The sequence below is a fragment of the Tachypleus tridentatus genome, chromosome 8 (assembly GCF_004210375.1).
Source record: "Tachypleus tridentatus isolate NWPU-2018 chromosome 8, ASM421037v1, whole genome shotgun sequence".
In the NCBI taxonomy this organism is placed as follows: domain Eukaryota; kingdom Metazoa; phylum Arthropoda; class Merostomata; order Xiphosura; family Limulidae; genus Tachypleus; species Tachypleus tridentatus.
This window is the reverse complement of record NC_134832.1, coordinates 49,663,302-49,682,194: the sequence shown is the minus strand read 5'-3', so window position 1 is coordinate 49,682,194 and position 18,893 is coordinate 49,663,302. Positions and strand designations below refer to the sequence as shown.

The window sequence follows — 18,893 nt, the reverse complement described above, 5'->3', positions numbered from 1 at the left end:
TTTCCAAACAAAGGTTCAAGACATTTGTAACATATTTTTTGTCTCTATGCAAGTCACAAGTAAATTTACTGAAAAGATGTTAATAAAATAATTTCAAACTGTAACAATTTTGTTAGAAAATGTAGCCCTGATCTTTGGCTAAGATCTAGATAATTAAGTTTACTAAATGTTTGTAATTCTCTTTTAAACAAGCAAAGTAAAATAATGCATTCAAATAGAAATATTATATTGTATTTCCAAATAAGAATTTACACGGCAAATATTCAAATAAATAAAACTTAAAATTACAGTAGTGATATATAGTGGGTTGAGCACAATATACTAAAGTGATTCTCACTATGCAGATCAGAACGCAAATGCAAACTAACGTGGCAGGGGTTCAGTATAGACAGAGAGAAATCAGAAGAATTCACTCTCCAACTGGGGTGTTCAGGAACGTTGTGGTTCCTCTTCACCCCCTTTCGTGGAAGGTTATTGAGTTTAGCTGGTTTTTTTTTTTCTTTTATTTTGACTCTTTTTGGGTGAAGGAGTGAAGTTGGTCATAATTAATATTCATGAGTGAGGCAAAGGTAGCACCGAAGAAAACAGCCAGAATTCGTCCCGAAAGTCAGATGTCATAGTAAATGTGAACATAAACATAAACGACCCGATTCAAGACATGGCAATAAAGTTGCCTTGGCTGAGATCTAAAGATCCAATGCCTAAGATTTTGCTGTGGGGGGAAATGGGAATGCCCCAAGAAAACCCACTTTCACAGGACAGGTGCCGAATGCAGATCAAAAAGTCACATATAAAGCTCATATAACGTTAAAGTGAAATGTCACTTTGACATTGTTCAGTATTTGATCGGCAGTGTGATGTCATTAAGAACTTAGCTTTGGGAAAGGGTACATAACAACAATTTTTAATAGAAAATAATTATAATATCTTTTGATGCATGCACATCCAGATCATGGATTATAAATTTAGAATTCTAAGATGGCAACAGCTGTTATACTTAACCCTATGACTCCAATGTCCTACAATCTATATAACCTTATATCACTATTGTTATAATTTCATTCCAAGAATAAAACTAGAGAAAGAAATTGTTTAAACTTTGACAAAACCCTCCTAACAGTGTGAAGTTTTAGAAAACTAAAATATTTAATTTCAATTTTTTTTCTACCACATCTCATAAAACAAATATTTATGTAATGTAGTTACTTACACTCTGAACAGTTCTCCTGAAGAGTGATTTTCAATTTGAATACAAGTTAACATTTTCCAGTTATACCTCCACTGACACTATACTTATTCCTTGACATTGGCTTTGTCCCTCAAAGAATTGGCTTCCAGTAATACCTCCACTGACACTATACTTATTCCTTGACATTGGCTTTGCCCCTCAAAGAATTGGCTTCCAGTAATACCTCCACTGACACTATACTTATTCCTTGACATTGGCTTTGTCCATCAAAGTATTGGCCTCACATGCTTGTCTTTTGTACCCCACTTAATTACCTTTGGGAATATCTAATCCATCCACATCAAAGTGCTCTCCATTCAGGCACTATGCACATAAGGACCTCCCTGGGATAATGTAATCACTTTTTTCTCAACAAAGCACTGGTCACAGTTTTCCTTGACAAAATGCCGAGCCTTATCTCAACAAAGCATTGGTCACGGTTTTCCTTGACAAAGTGCTCAGCCTCATCTCAACAAAGCATTGGTCACGGTTTTCCTTGACAAAGTGTTGAGCCTCATCTCAACAAAGCATTGGTCACGGTTTTCCTTGACAAAGTGCTCAGCCTCATCTCAACAAAGCATTGGTCACAGTTTTCCCAGACAAAGTGCTCAGCCTCATCTCAACAAAGCATTGGTCACAGTTTTCCCAGACAAAGTGCTCAGCCTCATCTCAACAAAGCATTGGTCACAGTTTTCCCAGACAAAGTGTTGAGCCTCATCTCAACAAAGCATTGGTCACGGCTTTCCTTGTCAAAGTGCTCAGCCTCATATCAACAAACCATTGGTCACGATTTTCCTTGACAAAGTGCTGAGCCTCATTCCTTTATAAACTGTTATTTTATTGTTGCTTTGTCAATTTCTGTATAGCTATCATTTTAGACAAACTCCCTCCATCAAATTATCTCTACAGAATGAACAGAAGCAATCAGTCTGACCATGACAGAAGTCAGTATAGGACCCCATTCATCCACAAATTGTTGTGGGAACCATCGACAGGCTGCCAAAAATTTTTATTATGGAAGAAATATCATGTGAAAAGAATGAGGATCAAACAAATACAAGAAGATGCGATTGGTTTCAAGTGATCACACTGGAAACCCACATATCCAAAGAAAGAAAGCTTTTAGTCTTTGGAATCAAAATATATGTCCACCAGGGTGTAGAAAGCTAAACCATGCAAAGAGACAAATGAGGCTACAAGATCTATCTATCCAATTAGGTAAATAAAGCAGTAAATCTACAAGCATGTACCACGAATATCACGTAAAGAAGGAAATACTATGTTAAGATTAGCAGAAATGTGCCAGTCACAAGCAAACTGGTTTGCACATGTCTAGTTTTTATAAGTCTAGTCACAAGCAAACTGGTTTGCACATGTCTAGTTTTTATAAGTCTTGTCACAAGCAAAATGATTTGCACATGTCTAGTTTTTATAAGTCTGGTCACAAGCAAAATGATTTGCACATGTCTAGTTTTTATAAGTCTGGTCACAAGCAAACTGGTTTGCACATGTCTAGCTTTTATAAGTCTAGTCACAAGCAAACTGGTTTGCACATGTCTAGTTTTTATAAGTCTTGTCACAAGCAAAATGGTTTGCACATGTCTAGTTTTTATAAGTCTTGTCACAAGCAAAATGGTTTGCACATGTGTAGTTTTATAAGTCTTGTCACAAGCAAAATGGTTTGCACATGTCTAGTTTTTATAAGTCTTGTCACAAGCAAAATGGTTTGCACATGTCTAGTTTTTATAAGTCTTGTCACAAGCAAAATGGTTTGCACATGTCTAGTTTTTATAAGTCTTGTCACAAGCAAAATGGTTTGCACATGTGTAGTTTTTATAAGTCTTGTCACAAGCAAAATGGTTTGCACATGTCTAGTTTTTATAAGTCTTGTCACAAGCAAAATGGTTTGCACATGTCTAGTTTTTATAAGTCTTGTCACAAGCAAAATGGTTTGTACATGTCTAGTTTTTATAAGTCTTGTCACAAGCAAAATGGTTTGTACATGTCTAGTTTTTATAAGTCTTGTCACAAGTAAAATGGTTTGCACATGTCTAGTTTTTATAAGTATTCATGAGCAAAGTGACAAGAGGTAAACTTTAAAAAATTATTAAATCTTTTAAATATAAATTTTAAACAAAAATAAGATATAACTAACTAAAATATAAGGGTAAAACCTGAATGTCTATCAGACTAATATGTATGAGGTGAAAAAAACTAGTCAAACACTAGGGATACAAATCTCAACAATGGACAAACAGCACTTACTTTTTCCTTTCAAACATAATTTATGGTCTACGTTTCCTTCTAGTCTGGAGAAATTTAACAAGAAGTCTGCTCTTTGTCTTGGCTGTAAGTATGTCATTCAAGTTAAGAAACGACTGTTGCTTAACAACAATTACTTTGAAACATGAGTGTGGCATCTTCCAGCAAAGAGCAAATAATAAACTGGTTCTTAGAATGATGCCTCTCTGAAACAAAACTCATCTTTGCATTTTGGCCTAGCACTTATAAAATCTCATCTAGACTGTTGTAGAAGTACTGAACAAACTTGAACAGTAATCAAATCTAAGACATTTCAACTGCTCATACATCAAGTGAGAAGGAATGGAAGTTTTATTTCCTTTAGAGATTACCTTCGAAACAATATAATAATATACTTTCTAGTATTACATTCATTAAACTATGTCAACAGCAAAGTGCTGTTAAATTTTAAATGTAATTCAGGAACATTTGTAACATCCACAGAAAGGAACTTATAGACTGTGCCAGTAGTTTATGGTTAATGGCATTCAAAAACAAAGGTATATGGATGAGCTAGGATATCAGGACCATCCAGAAAAAGACCTGTAATAAGTGCTACACCAGTTGTTGTTAGTAAAATAAGGCATCTTGTAACAGCTGAGAATCCATGAATACAAAGTCAATAGCAAAAGCTATCAGTGTGTCCTAGGGAATAGTACATAAAATAATAAAAAACACAAAACACAACTGGCATTTACACACAGCACTTCCACAACATAAACATTTAACTGTCACATACCTTAAACAGCTATGGAATGAAACAAGCATTCATGGCATTGCATAAGAAGTCATACCAATCATGTTGAGAAACACAACATCTATAGATTTCCATCAAAATCAAACTGTCAAAACAAGTACTGAGAAACTATCTTCCTTCTACACTAAATAGACTAGTGAAAGGCCAGAAGGATCAACGATGTACGCTTGATGTGACAGCTTTACGACAGAGCCTTTACAATGGAAACTACACTGGAAGCCTATTGCCAAGATGGACAGCTGTCAGATAAAGTATAACCAGAAGTAGCAACACGGATTATGAGGATGTGATAAGGATCCAACGTCATTTTAAAACAATGCACTCATTCTCTACTTAAGAACATTAAGATACAGATCCACAATATATGTAGTACTAACATAGTTTACCTGTGTATATTGGTAAAAGTTTACATAAACTGATGAACAAAAATTGTTTGTTTGTTTTTGAATTTCGCACATAGCTACTCGAGGGCTATCTGTGCTAGTCGTCCCTAATTTAGCAGTGCAAGACTAGAGGGTAGGCAGCTAGTCATCACCACCCACCTCCAACTCTTGGGCTACTCTTTTACCAATGAATAGTGGGATTGACCGTCACATTATAATGCCCCCACAGTGAAAGGGCGAGCATGTTTGGCACGATAGGGATGCAAACCCGCGTCCCTCAGATTTCAAGTCACACGCCTTAACACGCTTGGTCATGCCAGGCGATGAACAAAAATAAAGACTGAATAATATTTCCTACAACCAATACCTTGTGGTTTCATGTTTGCATTTAACAGAATGTTCATATTTACCTGCAACAGATGAGTAGGTAATATGGAATCCTTGGTCATTCAAAAGTGGGTCAGAGTGGAAGTGAACCCATGCATATGGTCCTGATGTAGTCAGTGGCCTAGGTGTTTCAGTCTGACAATACAAAGCTAATTCAGGATCTTTCTCTGTCATACCATCTCGAATCTGAAAAATTAAAACATGTCTAAAACTTTTCTTACTGAAAGGAATGCTACAAAATGATAATTCACAGTACTCTGGATAAACTTTCATGATAAAATGTTACATTTTTAGGATTAAACTGAATTTCAAGCAAGTACTCACCACTGAAATACTGATAGAATCTTATTCAGTTGTTCTCATGTTGTTAGTAACCACCTAACTTAAAATTCTGAATGTCCTTGATGCAATACAGAGCATGCTTAGAAGTATGCACTCATTTGATATGTTACATATACATCAAAAGAACTGGTATAAGTTCTGCTTTCTCACCATGCTTCAGATTTATTACTCACAGTTCTCATTTGGGAAGGTAGTTCATTTTAATTCTAAATATATAAAGTCCAAATACTGATATCCAAAATATGCACATTTTGAGAAGCGAGAACCATGGAGAGTTAAGACAATACATAAATGTAAGTTCCAAGGAAGAAAGATAATTATTCAGACCACAATAAATGTGCTAATCACTTTAATTATAATCCACAACCACAAATATTTTAAAAAATCGATTCAAGGGAGAAAAAGTGGAGAGAATCATCCTTTTACAAAGTATGAACGTAAGAAGATTCAGAATGAAGATACTGCAGTCATCAGGGCACCTCTTCACTTTCAATATCTTTTGATTCATACAAAAAGGAGTCAATTATGGTGATGATGTGTTCAACTGTGAAGCCAACAGTAGGGGGCACAGAAACAAAAACTAAATCACATTATAAAAGCTGGAAATTAAGAAAACTGGATTTAACCACTGCATCCCATCTCACTGAAACTAAACACCAACTGATGTAAAAAACTGGATTTAACCACTGCATCCCACCTCACTGAAACTAAACACCAACTGATGTAGAAAACTGGATTTAACCACTGCATCCCACCTCACTGAAACTAAACACCAATTGATGTAGAAAACTGGATTTTACCACTGCATCCCACTTCACTGAAACTAAACACCAATTGATGTAGAAAACAAATATGGGAAATTTTAAATGTATGTGAAGAAGGTAAAACAAAACTAGAAGGCCTAGAAATTCTAGAAATAAACAGAATTCTAAAACCAAATCCATAAAAAGTTCTGAATAACCAAATCAACTCAGCTCCTACCACTCTCACTCCAAATTGAATGTCCTTTTTTAAAATTATGTGTGAGACTATTTGCAAACCATTTCAGTCTCTATACGACGGTGCCTTTACCATGGTTGTAAATAAATAAAGTGTTTATAATTTAAGAGTTTAAAGTATCAGTTATACAGTACTCTTTTAGTTAAACTGAAAAACTTATTATGAAATACTACAATTTCTGTTAAACTATGAATATGTATGTGAAGGTCCATTGTGAGATATTAATTGTTAAATATATTTAAGTTCTACCAAAATAATTTCAACTTTCAACAATATTTAAAAAACAATTTATTGTTAATATAATAATTTTTTTACGAACCATATCTCAAGAAATATGCCTGCTATTTTTCTGCAAGTTCTACTAAATGCAATTTCCATACTTTCTCATTTTGAGAAATATACACTCCATTTATAGACCAATAACTACTGATGACTCAATGTAGGATGACCATGGAGACTTTATGTGGCTTGCTTCTTACTACTCATACATAAAACTAACTAACAAGTAAAATTACCCAACCCCATGACAGGAATAGTTTACATTAGTCTATCAATTTAAATTATTTCCTGGACATTTAAAAATGTTAATTATGTTGCACTCTTGGTGCAATACAACTCTTATACAACACACCACAAAACGCAACTGTTTACCATTTCGGTTATGCTAAGAGTCCCTCAACAATGGCATATCGTAAACCTACATGTTTATTCTTTAAGTTACATCAAAATTTGAATTGTTGTGAATAGTAGTGTGATTAACATAAAAATTTAGTATACAGTATCATACTTTAAAACTAAAAATTTGTTATTAAAATTATTCCTCCCTGTTTTTCTGTCATTTCAAAAGTGAATGTTGACAGACAAACACCACAGTTTGAAATATACACAGGATAGAACATGTTGTTACATAACTCCACATAATAGATCCAAACACAATAGGCTTCATCATGGACACATTACAATTGAAGAATTCTCACTTTTATGTATAAAAACAAAATGTTTAAAAGGATTCTCTCAATTTTACAAGAACAATTAATTGAATTTTACTGTTATGAACATCAACAAAACTTGTTTACATTTTTGCAAACTTGTTATTTACTTTGGCACATATTTAATTATTGCTACAAATCACAATATTTCATATTTTACAGCTAACTGTTTATTGCAACAATTTCTGCAAGCTTTATATGAACAGTGTGTAACATTTGAACTGGTAAGAATTCTCTATATAACCCTGAATCAGGTCTTGTAAATGTTTCAAAAAATGTATTACTCTGTATAATAGAATTGCAAACCTACCCTGAGATAATCAAAAGAGCAGTTTGGATGGTGTTCCAATTGTAATGTTGCAAAGTGAAACTGTATACGTTTTCCGAGAGCCACTCGAACAATCCAGTAACAGTCTCTATTGCCTGGGTATTTCCCAGGATAACCAGGTGATTTGATGTTGCCAAATTCAGCAATTTCCAAATCTCCTCCACATACTAAAATAAAAGACAGTTACATGAGGACTCTACACAACAAATCTCACATTTTAAAAACCTGAGACTATTAAATTTGTATAAAGTTAAAATATCACATAAAACTGTTTAAATAAATCAAGCAAAATACATCTTTAAATCAACATGCTAGAAACTGAAATATTTAAATTACCTTCAGATAAATTTAATAAAAGAAAACTGTTTATAGAAAGTAAACACTTTCAATTAAAACTAAGTAGTAATGATGTTTATCTTTAGTTTCAAGTTAATATAAACTAAACTGAGTAGTAAAGTTAGTTATCTTTAGTTTCAAACTAATATAAAATAAACTGAGTAGTAACATTTGTTACCTTTAGTTTCAAGCTAATATAAACTAGATTGAGTAGTAAGTATGGTTAACTTTAGTTTCAAGCTAATATAAACTTAACTGAGTATTAAGGTTCATTATCTTTAGTTTCAAGCTAATATAAACTAAACTGAGTGGTGACATTGGTTACTTTAATTTTGAACTAATATAAACTAAGCTGAGGAGTAAGCTTGGTTAACTTTAGTTTCAAGTTGATATAAACTAAACTGAGTAGTAAGGTTGGTTATCTTCAGTTTCAAGTTGATATAAACTAAACTGAGTAGTAAGGTTGGTTATCTTTAGTTTCAAGTTGATATAAACTAAACTGAGTAGTAAGGTTGGTTAACTTTAGTTTCAAGTTGATATAAACTAAACTGAGTAGTGAGGTTGGTTATGTTTAGTTCTGAACTAATATAAAATAAACTGAGCAGAAAGGTTGGTTAACTTTACTTTCAAGTTGATATAAACTAAACTGAGAAGTAATGTTGGTTATCTTCAGTTTCAAGTTGATATAAACTAAACTGAGTTGTAAGAATGGTTATCTTCAGTTTCAAGTTGATATAAACTAAACTGAGTAGTAATATCAGATACATACTATGCTGATTAAACTATTTCATGAAAGATTCATTTGTAAGAACTCATGAGAATGTTTAGCCTAATGTAAAAGTGTCTAAAGAAAAATTACTTACATGGGTTAGTGGTATTCCAAGAAATTTCAAATCCATCTCCACTAACAGAATGATCGGATCGAAACCATAAGTATACTTTGTTATGGGTGGTCACGAGACTCCCATTTCCAGGTGGAACAATTCCACAGAAACGACCAATAACATGGGAACCAGCATTTGGTCCATCATTAATTTGCAGAAAATCAAATGAACAATCATGTGAAAATTCCAAGTGGAAAGTGTGGAAAGTCAAGTTCAGAACCTAAGGAAAGTGAATCAAAATGTTTGTATGTTTAAAGTGGATGTACTAATACTTACATACATATACATGTTTTAGTCTTAAATAGTTTCTGTTGTGTTTTGTTCCAATTCACCCTTGCAATTTAACACACTTAACACCTTAAACAATTATTGAAATAATCATTGTGATTAATTATTAAAAACATTTGTTGCTTTATAAAATTATTTTAACTCTTGAGGCCTTGAATCAGTTACACAAATATAACTGTTATATTATCCATTCAAAACACAGGAAAGGCTAAGTTTAAGAACCCAACCCTATGATGTTTACAAACAGCGTTACTAAACCTATTCAAGTTACTGCTGGAACACATGCATTTAAAATAAAATCAAACATAATTGTCTACACTTTAATAATTTTGATTTGAAAAGACCCATTTATTAACAAAAAAAACCTACGTATAACATTGTTTATATTAATTGTTAATAGCCTATTTATAAAAATAAATACGCATATCAAGCATTTCATTTGTATTAAATAATTTTATTTTCTACGTACTGTTACACAAACTATTACTGTTCCTTTTTAAAGTGTAATTCAAATTAACTTCAATAATATGTCACTTTTTCATTAATTCTTCATTAATAATTGCTGTTCTGATACCAGATAAGCATAAATTTGTTTGTTTGTCACAAAACAATAATAGATCAACTTGTATTTAAAAAAACATGTGTACATAGCCATGTACTCTCCTTGCCAGATACTGTTGCAATAACCCATGTATTCCAACCAGTTATAAGACAACTACACTCTGCTTACTATGGCTGTGGGTACAAATTATTTCATGTCTCTTTGTGAATGGTCCTTATACCCAAAGATGATTCATATTCTTTTGTTTTCCAATGCCATTTACTGCAAAGAATATTCCTATCTTCATCATTATAAATTCCTGATCCTAATACAGTTTTAATAACTTTGTATAAAAAAACCAAGTACACATATCAATGTACTAACCTTGCCAGCTTCTGTTGAAATAACCCAGGCACAGCTACGCTGATGTGGGTACTGAGTTCCATACACTGATGGGAACTTTAAAAATCCAGATGGAGAATTCAGTAAGCCTCCACAACCTGCAAAATGACATGTATTTATAAGCTGATGCTAAACAAGCAGCAATTAAGATTCCATCTTAAAACATAGGCATTAACTTAAACGTTCTAACAAGTTATAGGAATTAATCAAATTTACAGAAATTTTTTTTTTTTTTATAAGTGTATAAAAAAAATATGTATAGCAAAAAAATATATATATTGTTTTAACAAACTATATATTTTGAAAGAATGCAGTAATTTATATTAAACTAAATAAATTTATCGTTAGTAACAATTCATTCATATCTACCTTAAGAAATGAATGCAAGTCTTATACAAATGCTGAGTTATCATAACAATTTTGATGTCTCATTACATCATTACAATCATGAAGCCCTTTTTATATGCAAAAACGGCTCGTTTGGGCTGAGAAAACACTTTTACATAGAAAAGCGAACAACGTTTCGACCTTCTTCGGTCATCGTCAGGTTCACAAATGCTGAGTTATCATAACAATTTTGATGTCTCATTACATCATTACAATCATGAAGCCCTTTTTCTCAGCCAAAACGAGCCGTTTTTGCATATAAATTTTCTCAACAAGTGGGTTTCTTGTCATCACTAATCATGAAGCCCTATAACAGTCGTGCTCCATGAAACCCTATAATAGTCATGCTCCATGAGGCCCTATAACAGTCAACCATATCTGATAGCCCTACATCTTTACAATAACTCTCTATTGTAGTTTCTATTGCAAAAGACTCTGTATTAAGAATGCCAAGTACAGAGCATAACACTCATCCCTGCTGGCTTTCCATAATCCATGGATGAAAGTATCCAACGATCATTTTGAATGAACCAAAACTATTGGCTGAACGTTTGTGAGCTACCAAGACCTACAAATTACCTGAAGATGTACATGTTCTTAGATCAAAGTTTAACTTTGAAGTTACTTACAACTTTTCATGTTACCAAATACATCAACCTGATAATCACATGAAAACAGAAAAAATTTTTAATTAATACTTAATTATCTACTATTAACATTAATAAATCAGTACATTTTGTACCAAGTAAACACATTATCTACTATTAACATTAATAAATCAGTACATTTTGTACCAAGTAAACATATTATCTACTATTAACATTAATAAATCAGTACATTTTGAACCAAGTAAACACATTATCTACTATTAACATTAATAAATCAGTACATTTTGAACCAAGTAAACACATTATCTACTATCAACATTAATAAATCAGTACATTTTGTACCAAGTAAACACATTATCTACTATTAACATTAATAAATCAGTACATTTTGTACCAAGTAAACACATTATCTACTATTAACATTAATAAATCAGTACATCTTAAACCATGTAAACACATTATCTACTATTAACATTAATAAATCAGTACATTTTGAACCAAGTAAACACATTATATACTATTAACATTAATAAATCAGTACATTTTGAACCAAGTAAACACATTATCTACTATTAACATTAATAAATCAGTACATTTTGAACCAAGTAAACACATTATCTACTATTAACATTAATAAATCAGTACATTTTGTACCAAGTAAACACATTATCTACTATTAACATTAATAAATCAGTACATTTTGAACCAAGTAAACACATTATATACTATTAACATTAATAAATCAGTACATTTTGAACCAAGTAAACACATTATATACTATTAACATTAATAAATCAGTACATTTTGAACCAAGTAAACACATTATCTACTATCAACATTAATAAATCAGTACATTTTGAACCAAGTAAACACATTATCTACTATCAACATTAATAAATCAGTACATTTTGTACCAAGTAAACACATTATCTACTATTAACATTAATAAATCAGTACATTTTGTACCAAGTAAACACATTATCTACTATTAACATTAATAAATCAGTACATTTTGTACCAAGTAAACACATTATCTACTATTAACATTAATAAATCAGTACATTTTGTACCAAGTAAACACATTATCTACTATTAACATTAATAAATCAGTACATTTTGTACCAAGTAAACACATTATCTACTATTAACATTAATAAATCAGTACATTTTGTACCAAGTAAACACATTATCTACTATTAACATTAATAAATCAGTACATTTTGTACCAAGTAAACACATTATCTACTATTAACATTAATAAATCAGTACATTTTGTACCAAGTAAACACATTATCTACTATTAACATTAATAAATCAGTACATTTTGTACCAAGTAAACACATTATCTACTATTAACATTAATAAATCAGTACATTTTGTACCAAGTAAACACATTATCTACTATTAACATTAATAAATCAGTACATTTTGTACCAAGTAAACACATTATCTACTATTAACATTAATAAATCAGTACATTTTGTACCAAGTAAACACATTATCTACTATTAACATTAATAAATCAGTACATTTTGTACCAAGTAAACACATTATCTACTATTAACATTAATAAATCAGTACATCTTGTACCAAGTAAACACATTATCTACTATTAACATTAATAAATCAGTACATTTTGTACCAAGTAAACACATTATCTACTATTAACATTAATAAATCAGTACATTTTGAACCAAGTAAACACATTATCTACTATTAACATTAATAAATCAGTACATCTTGAACCAAGTAAACACATTATCTACTATTAACATTAATAAATCAGTACATTTTGAACCAAGTAAACACATTATCTACTATTAACATTAATAAATCAGTACATTTTGTACCAAGTAAACACATTATCTACTATTAACATTAATAAATCAGTACATTTTGAACCAAGTAAACACATTATCTACTATTAACATTAATAAATCAGTACATTTTGAACCAAGTAAACACATTATCTACTATTAACATTAATAAATCAGTACATCTTGTACCAAGTAAACACATTATATACTATTAACATTAATAAATCAGTACATTTTGTACCAAGTAAACACATTATCTACTATTAACATTAATAAATCAGTACATTTTGTACCAAGTAAACACATTATCTACTATTAACATTAATAAATCAGTACATTTTGTACCAAGTAAACACATTATCTACTATTAACATTAATAAATCAGTACATCTTGTACCAAGTAAACACATTATCTACTATTAACATTAATAAATCAGTACATTTTGTACCAAGTAAACACATTATCTACTATTAACATTAATAAATCAGTACATCTTGTACCAAGTAAACACATTATCTACTATTAACATTAATAAATCAGTACATCTTGTACCAAGTAAACACATTATCTACTATTAACATTAATAAATCAGTACATTTTGAACCAAGTAAACACATTATCTACTATTAACATTAATAAATCAGTACATTTTGTACCAAGTAAACACATTATCTACTATTAACATTAATAAATCAGTACATTTTGTACCAAGTAAACACATTATCTACTATTAACATTAATAAATCAGTACATCTTGTACCAAGTAAACACATTATCTACTATTAACATTAATAAATCAGTACATTTTGTACCAAGTAAACACATTATCTACTATTAACATTAATAAATCAGTACATTTTGTACCAAGTAAACACATTATCTACTATTAACATTAATAAATCAGTACATCTTGTACCAAGTAAACACATTATCTACTATTAACATTAATAAATCAGTACATTTTGTACCAAGTAAACACATTATCTACTATTAACATTAATAAATCAGTACATTTTGTACCAAGTAAACACATTATCTACTATTAACATTAATAAATCAGTACATCTTGTACCAAGTAAACACATTATCTACTATTAACATTAATAAATCAGTACATTTTGAACCAAGTAAACACATTATCTACTATTAACATTAATAAATCAGTACATTTTGTACCAAGTAAACACATTATCTACTATTAACATTAATAAATCAGTACATCTTGTACCAAGTAAACACATTATCTACTATTAACATTAATAAATCAGTACATTTTGTACCAAGTAAACACATTATCTACTATTAACATTAATAAATCAGTACATTTTGTACCAAGTAAACACATTATCTACTATTAACATTAATAAATCAGTACATCTTGTACCAAGTAAACACATTATCTACTATTAACATTAATAAATCAGTACATCTTGTACCAAGTAAACACATTATCTACTATTAACATTAATAAATCAGTACATTTTGTACCAAGTAAACACATTATCTACTATTAACATTAATAAATCAGTACATTTTGTACCAAGTAAACACATTATATACTATTAACATTAATAAATCAGTACATTTTGTACCAAGTAAACACATTATCTACTATTAACATTAATAAATCAGTACATTTTGAACCAAGTAAACACATTATCTACTATTAACATTAATAAATCAGTACATTTTGTACCAAGTAAACACATTATCTACTATTAACATTAATAAATCAGTACATCTTGTACCAAGTAAACACATTATCTACTATTAACATTAATAAATCAGTACATTTTGTACCAAGTAAACACATTATCTACTATTAACATTAATAAATCAGTACATTTTGTACCAAGTAAACACATTATCTACTATTAACATTAATAAATCAGTACATTTTGAACCAAGTAAACACATTATCTACTATTAACATTAATAAATCAGTACATTTTGTACCAAGTAAACACATTATCTACTATTAACATTAATAAATCAGTACATTTTGAACCAAGTAAACACATTATCTACTATTAACATTAATAAATCAGTACATTTTGAACCAAGTAAACACATTATCTACTATTAACATTAATAAATCAGTACATTTTGAACCAAGTAAACACATTATCTACTATTAACATTAATAAATCAGTACATCTTGTACCAAGTAAACACATTATCTACTATTAACATTAATAAATCAGTACATTTTGTACCAAGTAAACACATTATCTACTATTAACATTAATAAATCAGTACATTTTGAACCAAGTAAACACATTATCTAGGTCTTGTTTCTCTATCATGAACAATAAAAGTTATGTATAAACATACTCTGTTGTTCTTCTTCACAAGTTGGACCTTTCCAATCACTCGGACAAACACACGTAAAACTAGTTTGCTGGTTAATACAGGTACCACCATTACGACACGGGCTGCTGTCACAGTTGTCAATAGGGCTGGAACATGTTGGATCTGTGTAACCTGGAAGACACGTACACTGGAAACTGCTGCCGAATGCCTAAAGAATCACGAGTACACAATCAATCTCCAACACTTTCAAAGTAACAGTAAGTGTCAAGCACTTCTTCACTAATCCTCTCAACTTTGCTTTTATTTTGCACTAATCCAACACTAAACATAATTTTCACACAGCAAAAATTAAAGTTAAAATGAGTCACACTGGATACAAGTAAACTGTAATCTCAAATTTCTCATTCTAACTAATGTTTTAAGCCACTGCTGAAAAACAGCCTTAAGTGAATCTGTCAATGAAAAGTACAGTATTCCAAGTATAACTGTTTTATTTCATAAGTTGTTTACTTGAATTTTGTTTCCTTTTTCCTTACTGTCAGGAACAGCTCATACAACTCTAAGATTAAAAAACATGATCCATAATGTCAAATAAACTAAGTTTTACAAACTCACAATAAACATTTTTCAAAAAATACTTTTTAGGTCAATTTAATTTAAATAAAATAAAAGAAAAATGTTTATTTTTATATTTGGTACAATTTTATTAAATACATTTTTTTTTAATTTTTACAAGTGATTTTACACTTTAACTTTCACTTACTGTTTAAATCTTCCAAAATTATATGTTACCATTATAAGCATGTTTTTACTGTAACAAGAACCATTGATAATTTTAACATTATGGATCCCATTCAAAACTTCACAGTATAAAAACTTCTATTATACGAGTTTATCTGATGTGTTAGCCTACATACACTGATCTCAAATTATAGATTATGAATAAACATCAAGAATACAAACTATTACCATTTTTCAGTAATTATTTCCACATTTATAGAGTGCACGTAAACCAAAGTTTCATACTCACTTTATCCAAACTACATTAACAAAATAATTACAACTTTATTATCAAACTAAAACATCCTTTTTATTTCTCCAAACGGTCTTAAGTAACATCAAAAATCATAAAAAAAATAACGTGTGTTCTACTGATAATTATTAAAATTCTTTTTGTTGATAACTTCAAGTGGCATGTCAACAAATATATTCATCCAAAGCTTTGCTTGTATATTTAAATATACATATCTTCTTCACTCAACCTTAACTGCACCTATTTCTCAAGTTGGCCATTTCGGTGTGTTATAATTAGCCAAGAAGTTTCAACGCTCAGGCGGCTGACCCTGACAGCAACACTAGTAGGCAAGCATGTTTGACGACCGGGATTCAAACCCACAAACTATAGATTACAAGGAAATATTAACTTAATACAGTTACGTTCAAGGACGTGTGCCTCCAATTGTTGCTCAATTCACAATTTAACCACAAGGTGCAGAAGAACAAACCATAAAGTTGTTTGTTCTGTTCCATTGTAAATTAACAGTTTCCTTTGTTATTTAATAAAATTATCAAGTTTTATAAATAACTGAAGTGTAATAAGAAACAAATGTTGATAAATGCATTTTTACTAGGATGTTGTTTAAATCAAGTCTCTCATGAGTCTGTTATATGAAATAATTTTTAATGAAATTTTTTTAGACTTGTAAAGTCTCTTCAATTAACAAAACATAAACATTGATAACTATTACTCCAAATATTTTTAGAAAAAATGTATATCCACAAGCACAGTGATCATTAGCATTATCCACCTTACCCCATGTAAAACACATAATCAACCATTAGATTGATAAATCTATACACCTTATGCAAAGAAACATAATTTATAATTATAATTCACTGACAGTATTAATAAATTTATACAACTTGCATTACATAAATACATAACCTAACATTAATAAATCTATACACCTTAAACTACGTAAACACACAACCTATTATCAGTAAACCTGTTTCCCTAACACCACGTAAACACACAGACTAATACCTTGTTTAACCACCATCACCTTTACATTTGTATGTGTGCTTTAAACTCAAATTAATACAACTTTGCGTGATATCTAGACACTCTCGTTACATGGTACTAAAAATTCAGTTACGTTCACAAATTATTAAATACATATTAATGACACTCAAGATGTTACCATAATAAGGTTAAATTACACAGTTGGAATATACTGATGAAACCGTATTAACACATGATCCCATAAGCTGGAGGTTTTTGTAATGAAAACTTTACATTGATAAATAACATAACAGATGTCAAATAACAGATTTATGGATAAAACTTCCACAAACTTCTAAATGTCTACATCTTCTTCCAGCCAACAGTTATTTTAGTGCAATTATTAGTTCCTTTTCTTGTTTTCACTTCACTAATTTCCAACCTGTTCAAATGTAATAAATATTTGTACTTGTAGATTAGAAACATTGTAAACTATATGTAAATATAAAGGTATGAAAATATTAAACCAACAGACAACTGCTTCTTCTGAAAGCTTTACACATTAAACCCACCTCACAACACAGAAGTAGTTCACTGTCTAGTGATATAACAGATAATGCAAAAAATTAATACCTGGCAAATACCATGAACACAAGGGTTGTTTGCACAAGCTGAGATGGAGCCTGACGAGGGAGACGAAGTCTCTCCTGACTGAGAGACACAACCAGTAAGGCCAATTCCATTTCCTACATATCCCTGTGGACAGACGCACTGCCGATAATTCCCAGATATAGCTATAAAATATTTCTTTCAATCATTAACAAACCAAAACAGTAAAATATCTGAACAATCACTATATTGGACATGTAAATCATTTCTCACCAAGATATTTTGAGGCTTAGCTTGAAAAAAAAACAACAACCTAAAACAATGGGAACAATTAGCTAAAAAATTCTCACAAAACATAATTACTTTAATCACTACACTACGTAAGTCCTTAAGTGCCATTAAGTGGGAAATATAAAACATCATATGAAACAAATATTTTGGAGTTACATGGTCTTTCGTATTTACTTTAATAACATAGCTATTACATTTAGATAAAGTTTTATTGTATATCTTACTACAATCCCACTGACTTTATGTAATAAATAAATATTCAAGAAGCCCAAAGCTACTGTCGTTTCACACCATTTCAAGCTTCAACTATTATAAAAATAATGTAGATTGGTCTTGATATACATACATAGCTTTAAAATGATACACAAATTCTGAAGGTATCCAAGTATGGAATATTGTCTATGATACACAAGGCTCTGAAGGTATCCAAGTATGAAATATTGTCTGTGATACACAAGACTCTGAAGGTATCCAAGTATGAAATATTGTCTGTGATACACAGGGCTCTGAAGGTATCCAAGTATGAAATATTGTCTGTGATACACAATGCTCTGAAGGTATCCAAGTATGAAATATTGTCTGTGATACACAATGCTCTGAAGGTATCCAAGTATGAAATGTTGTCTACGTTTAATCGAGTCCATTCAAAAGTTGGCAGTACAGCAAATGGCTAATAAAAACATACTTTAAATAAAACTAA

The 18,893-nt window shown here is 30.5% G+C and overlaps 1 protein-coding gene across 1 annotated transcript in view; it reads right to left on the bottom strand.

Moving 5' to 3' along the window:
- Cubn (Cubilin) overlaps positions 1-18,893 on the bottom strand; it is a 134,242-nt gene that overhangs the window by 93,193 nt on the left and 22,156 nt on the right. Inside the window, exons 13-18 of the mRNA XM_076448804.1 lie at positions 17,927-18,087; positions 15,313-15,499; positions 10,148-10,263; positions 8,914-9,154; positions 7,697-7,881; positions 5,080-5,242 (exon numbers count right to left, since the gene is read on the bottom strand). Of these exons, the coding sequence (XP_076304919.1) occupies positions 5,080-5,242; positions 7,697-7,881; positions 8,914-9,154; positions 10,148-10,263; positions 15,313-15,499; positions 17,927-18,087 (1,053 nt within the window). The remainder of the gene's footprint in view (positions 1-5,079; positions 5,243-7,696; positions 7,882-8,913; positions 9,155-10,147; positions 10,264-15,312; positions 15,500-17,926; positions 18,088-18,893) is intronic.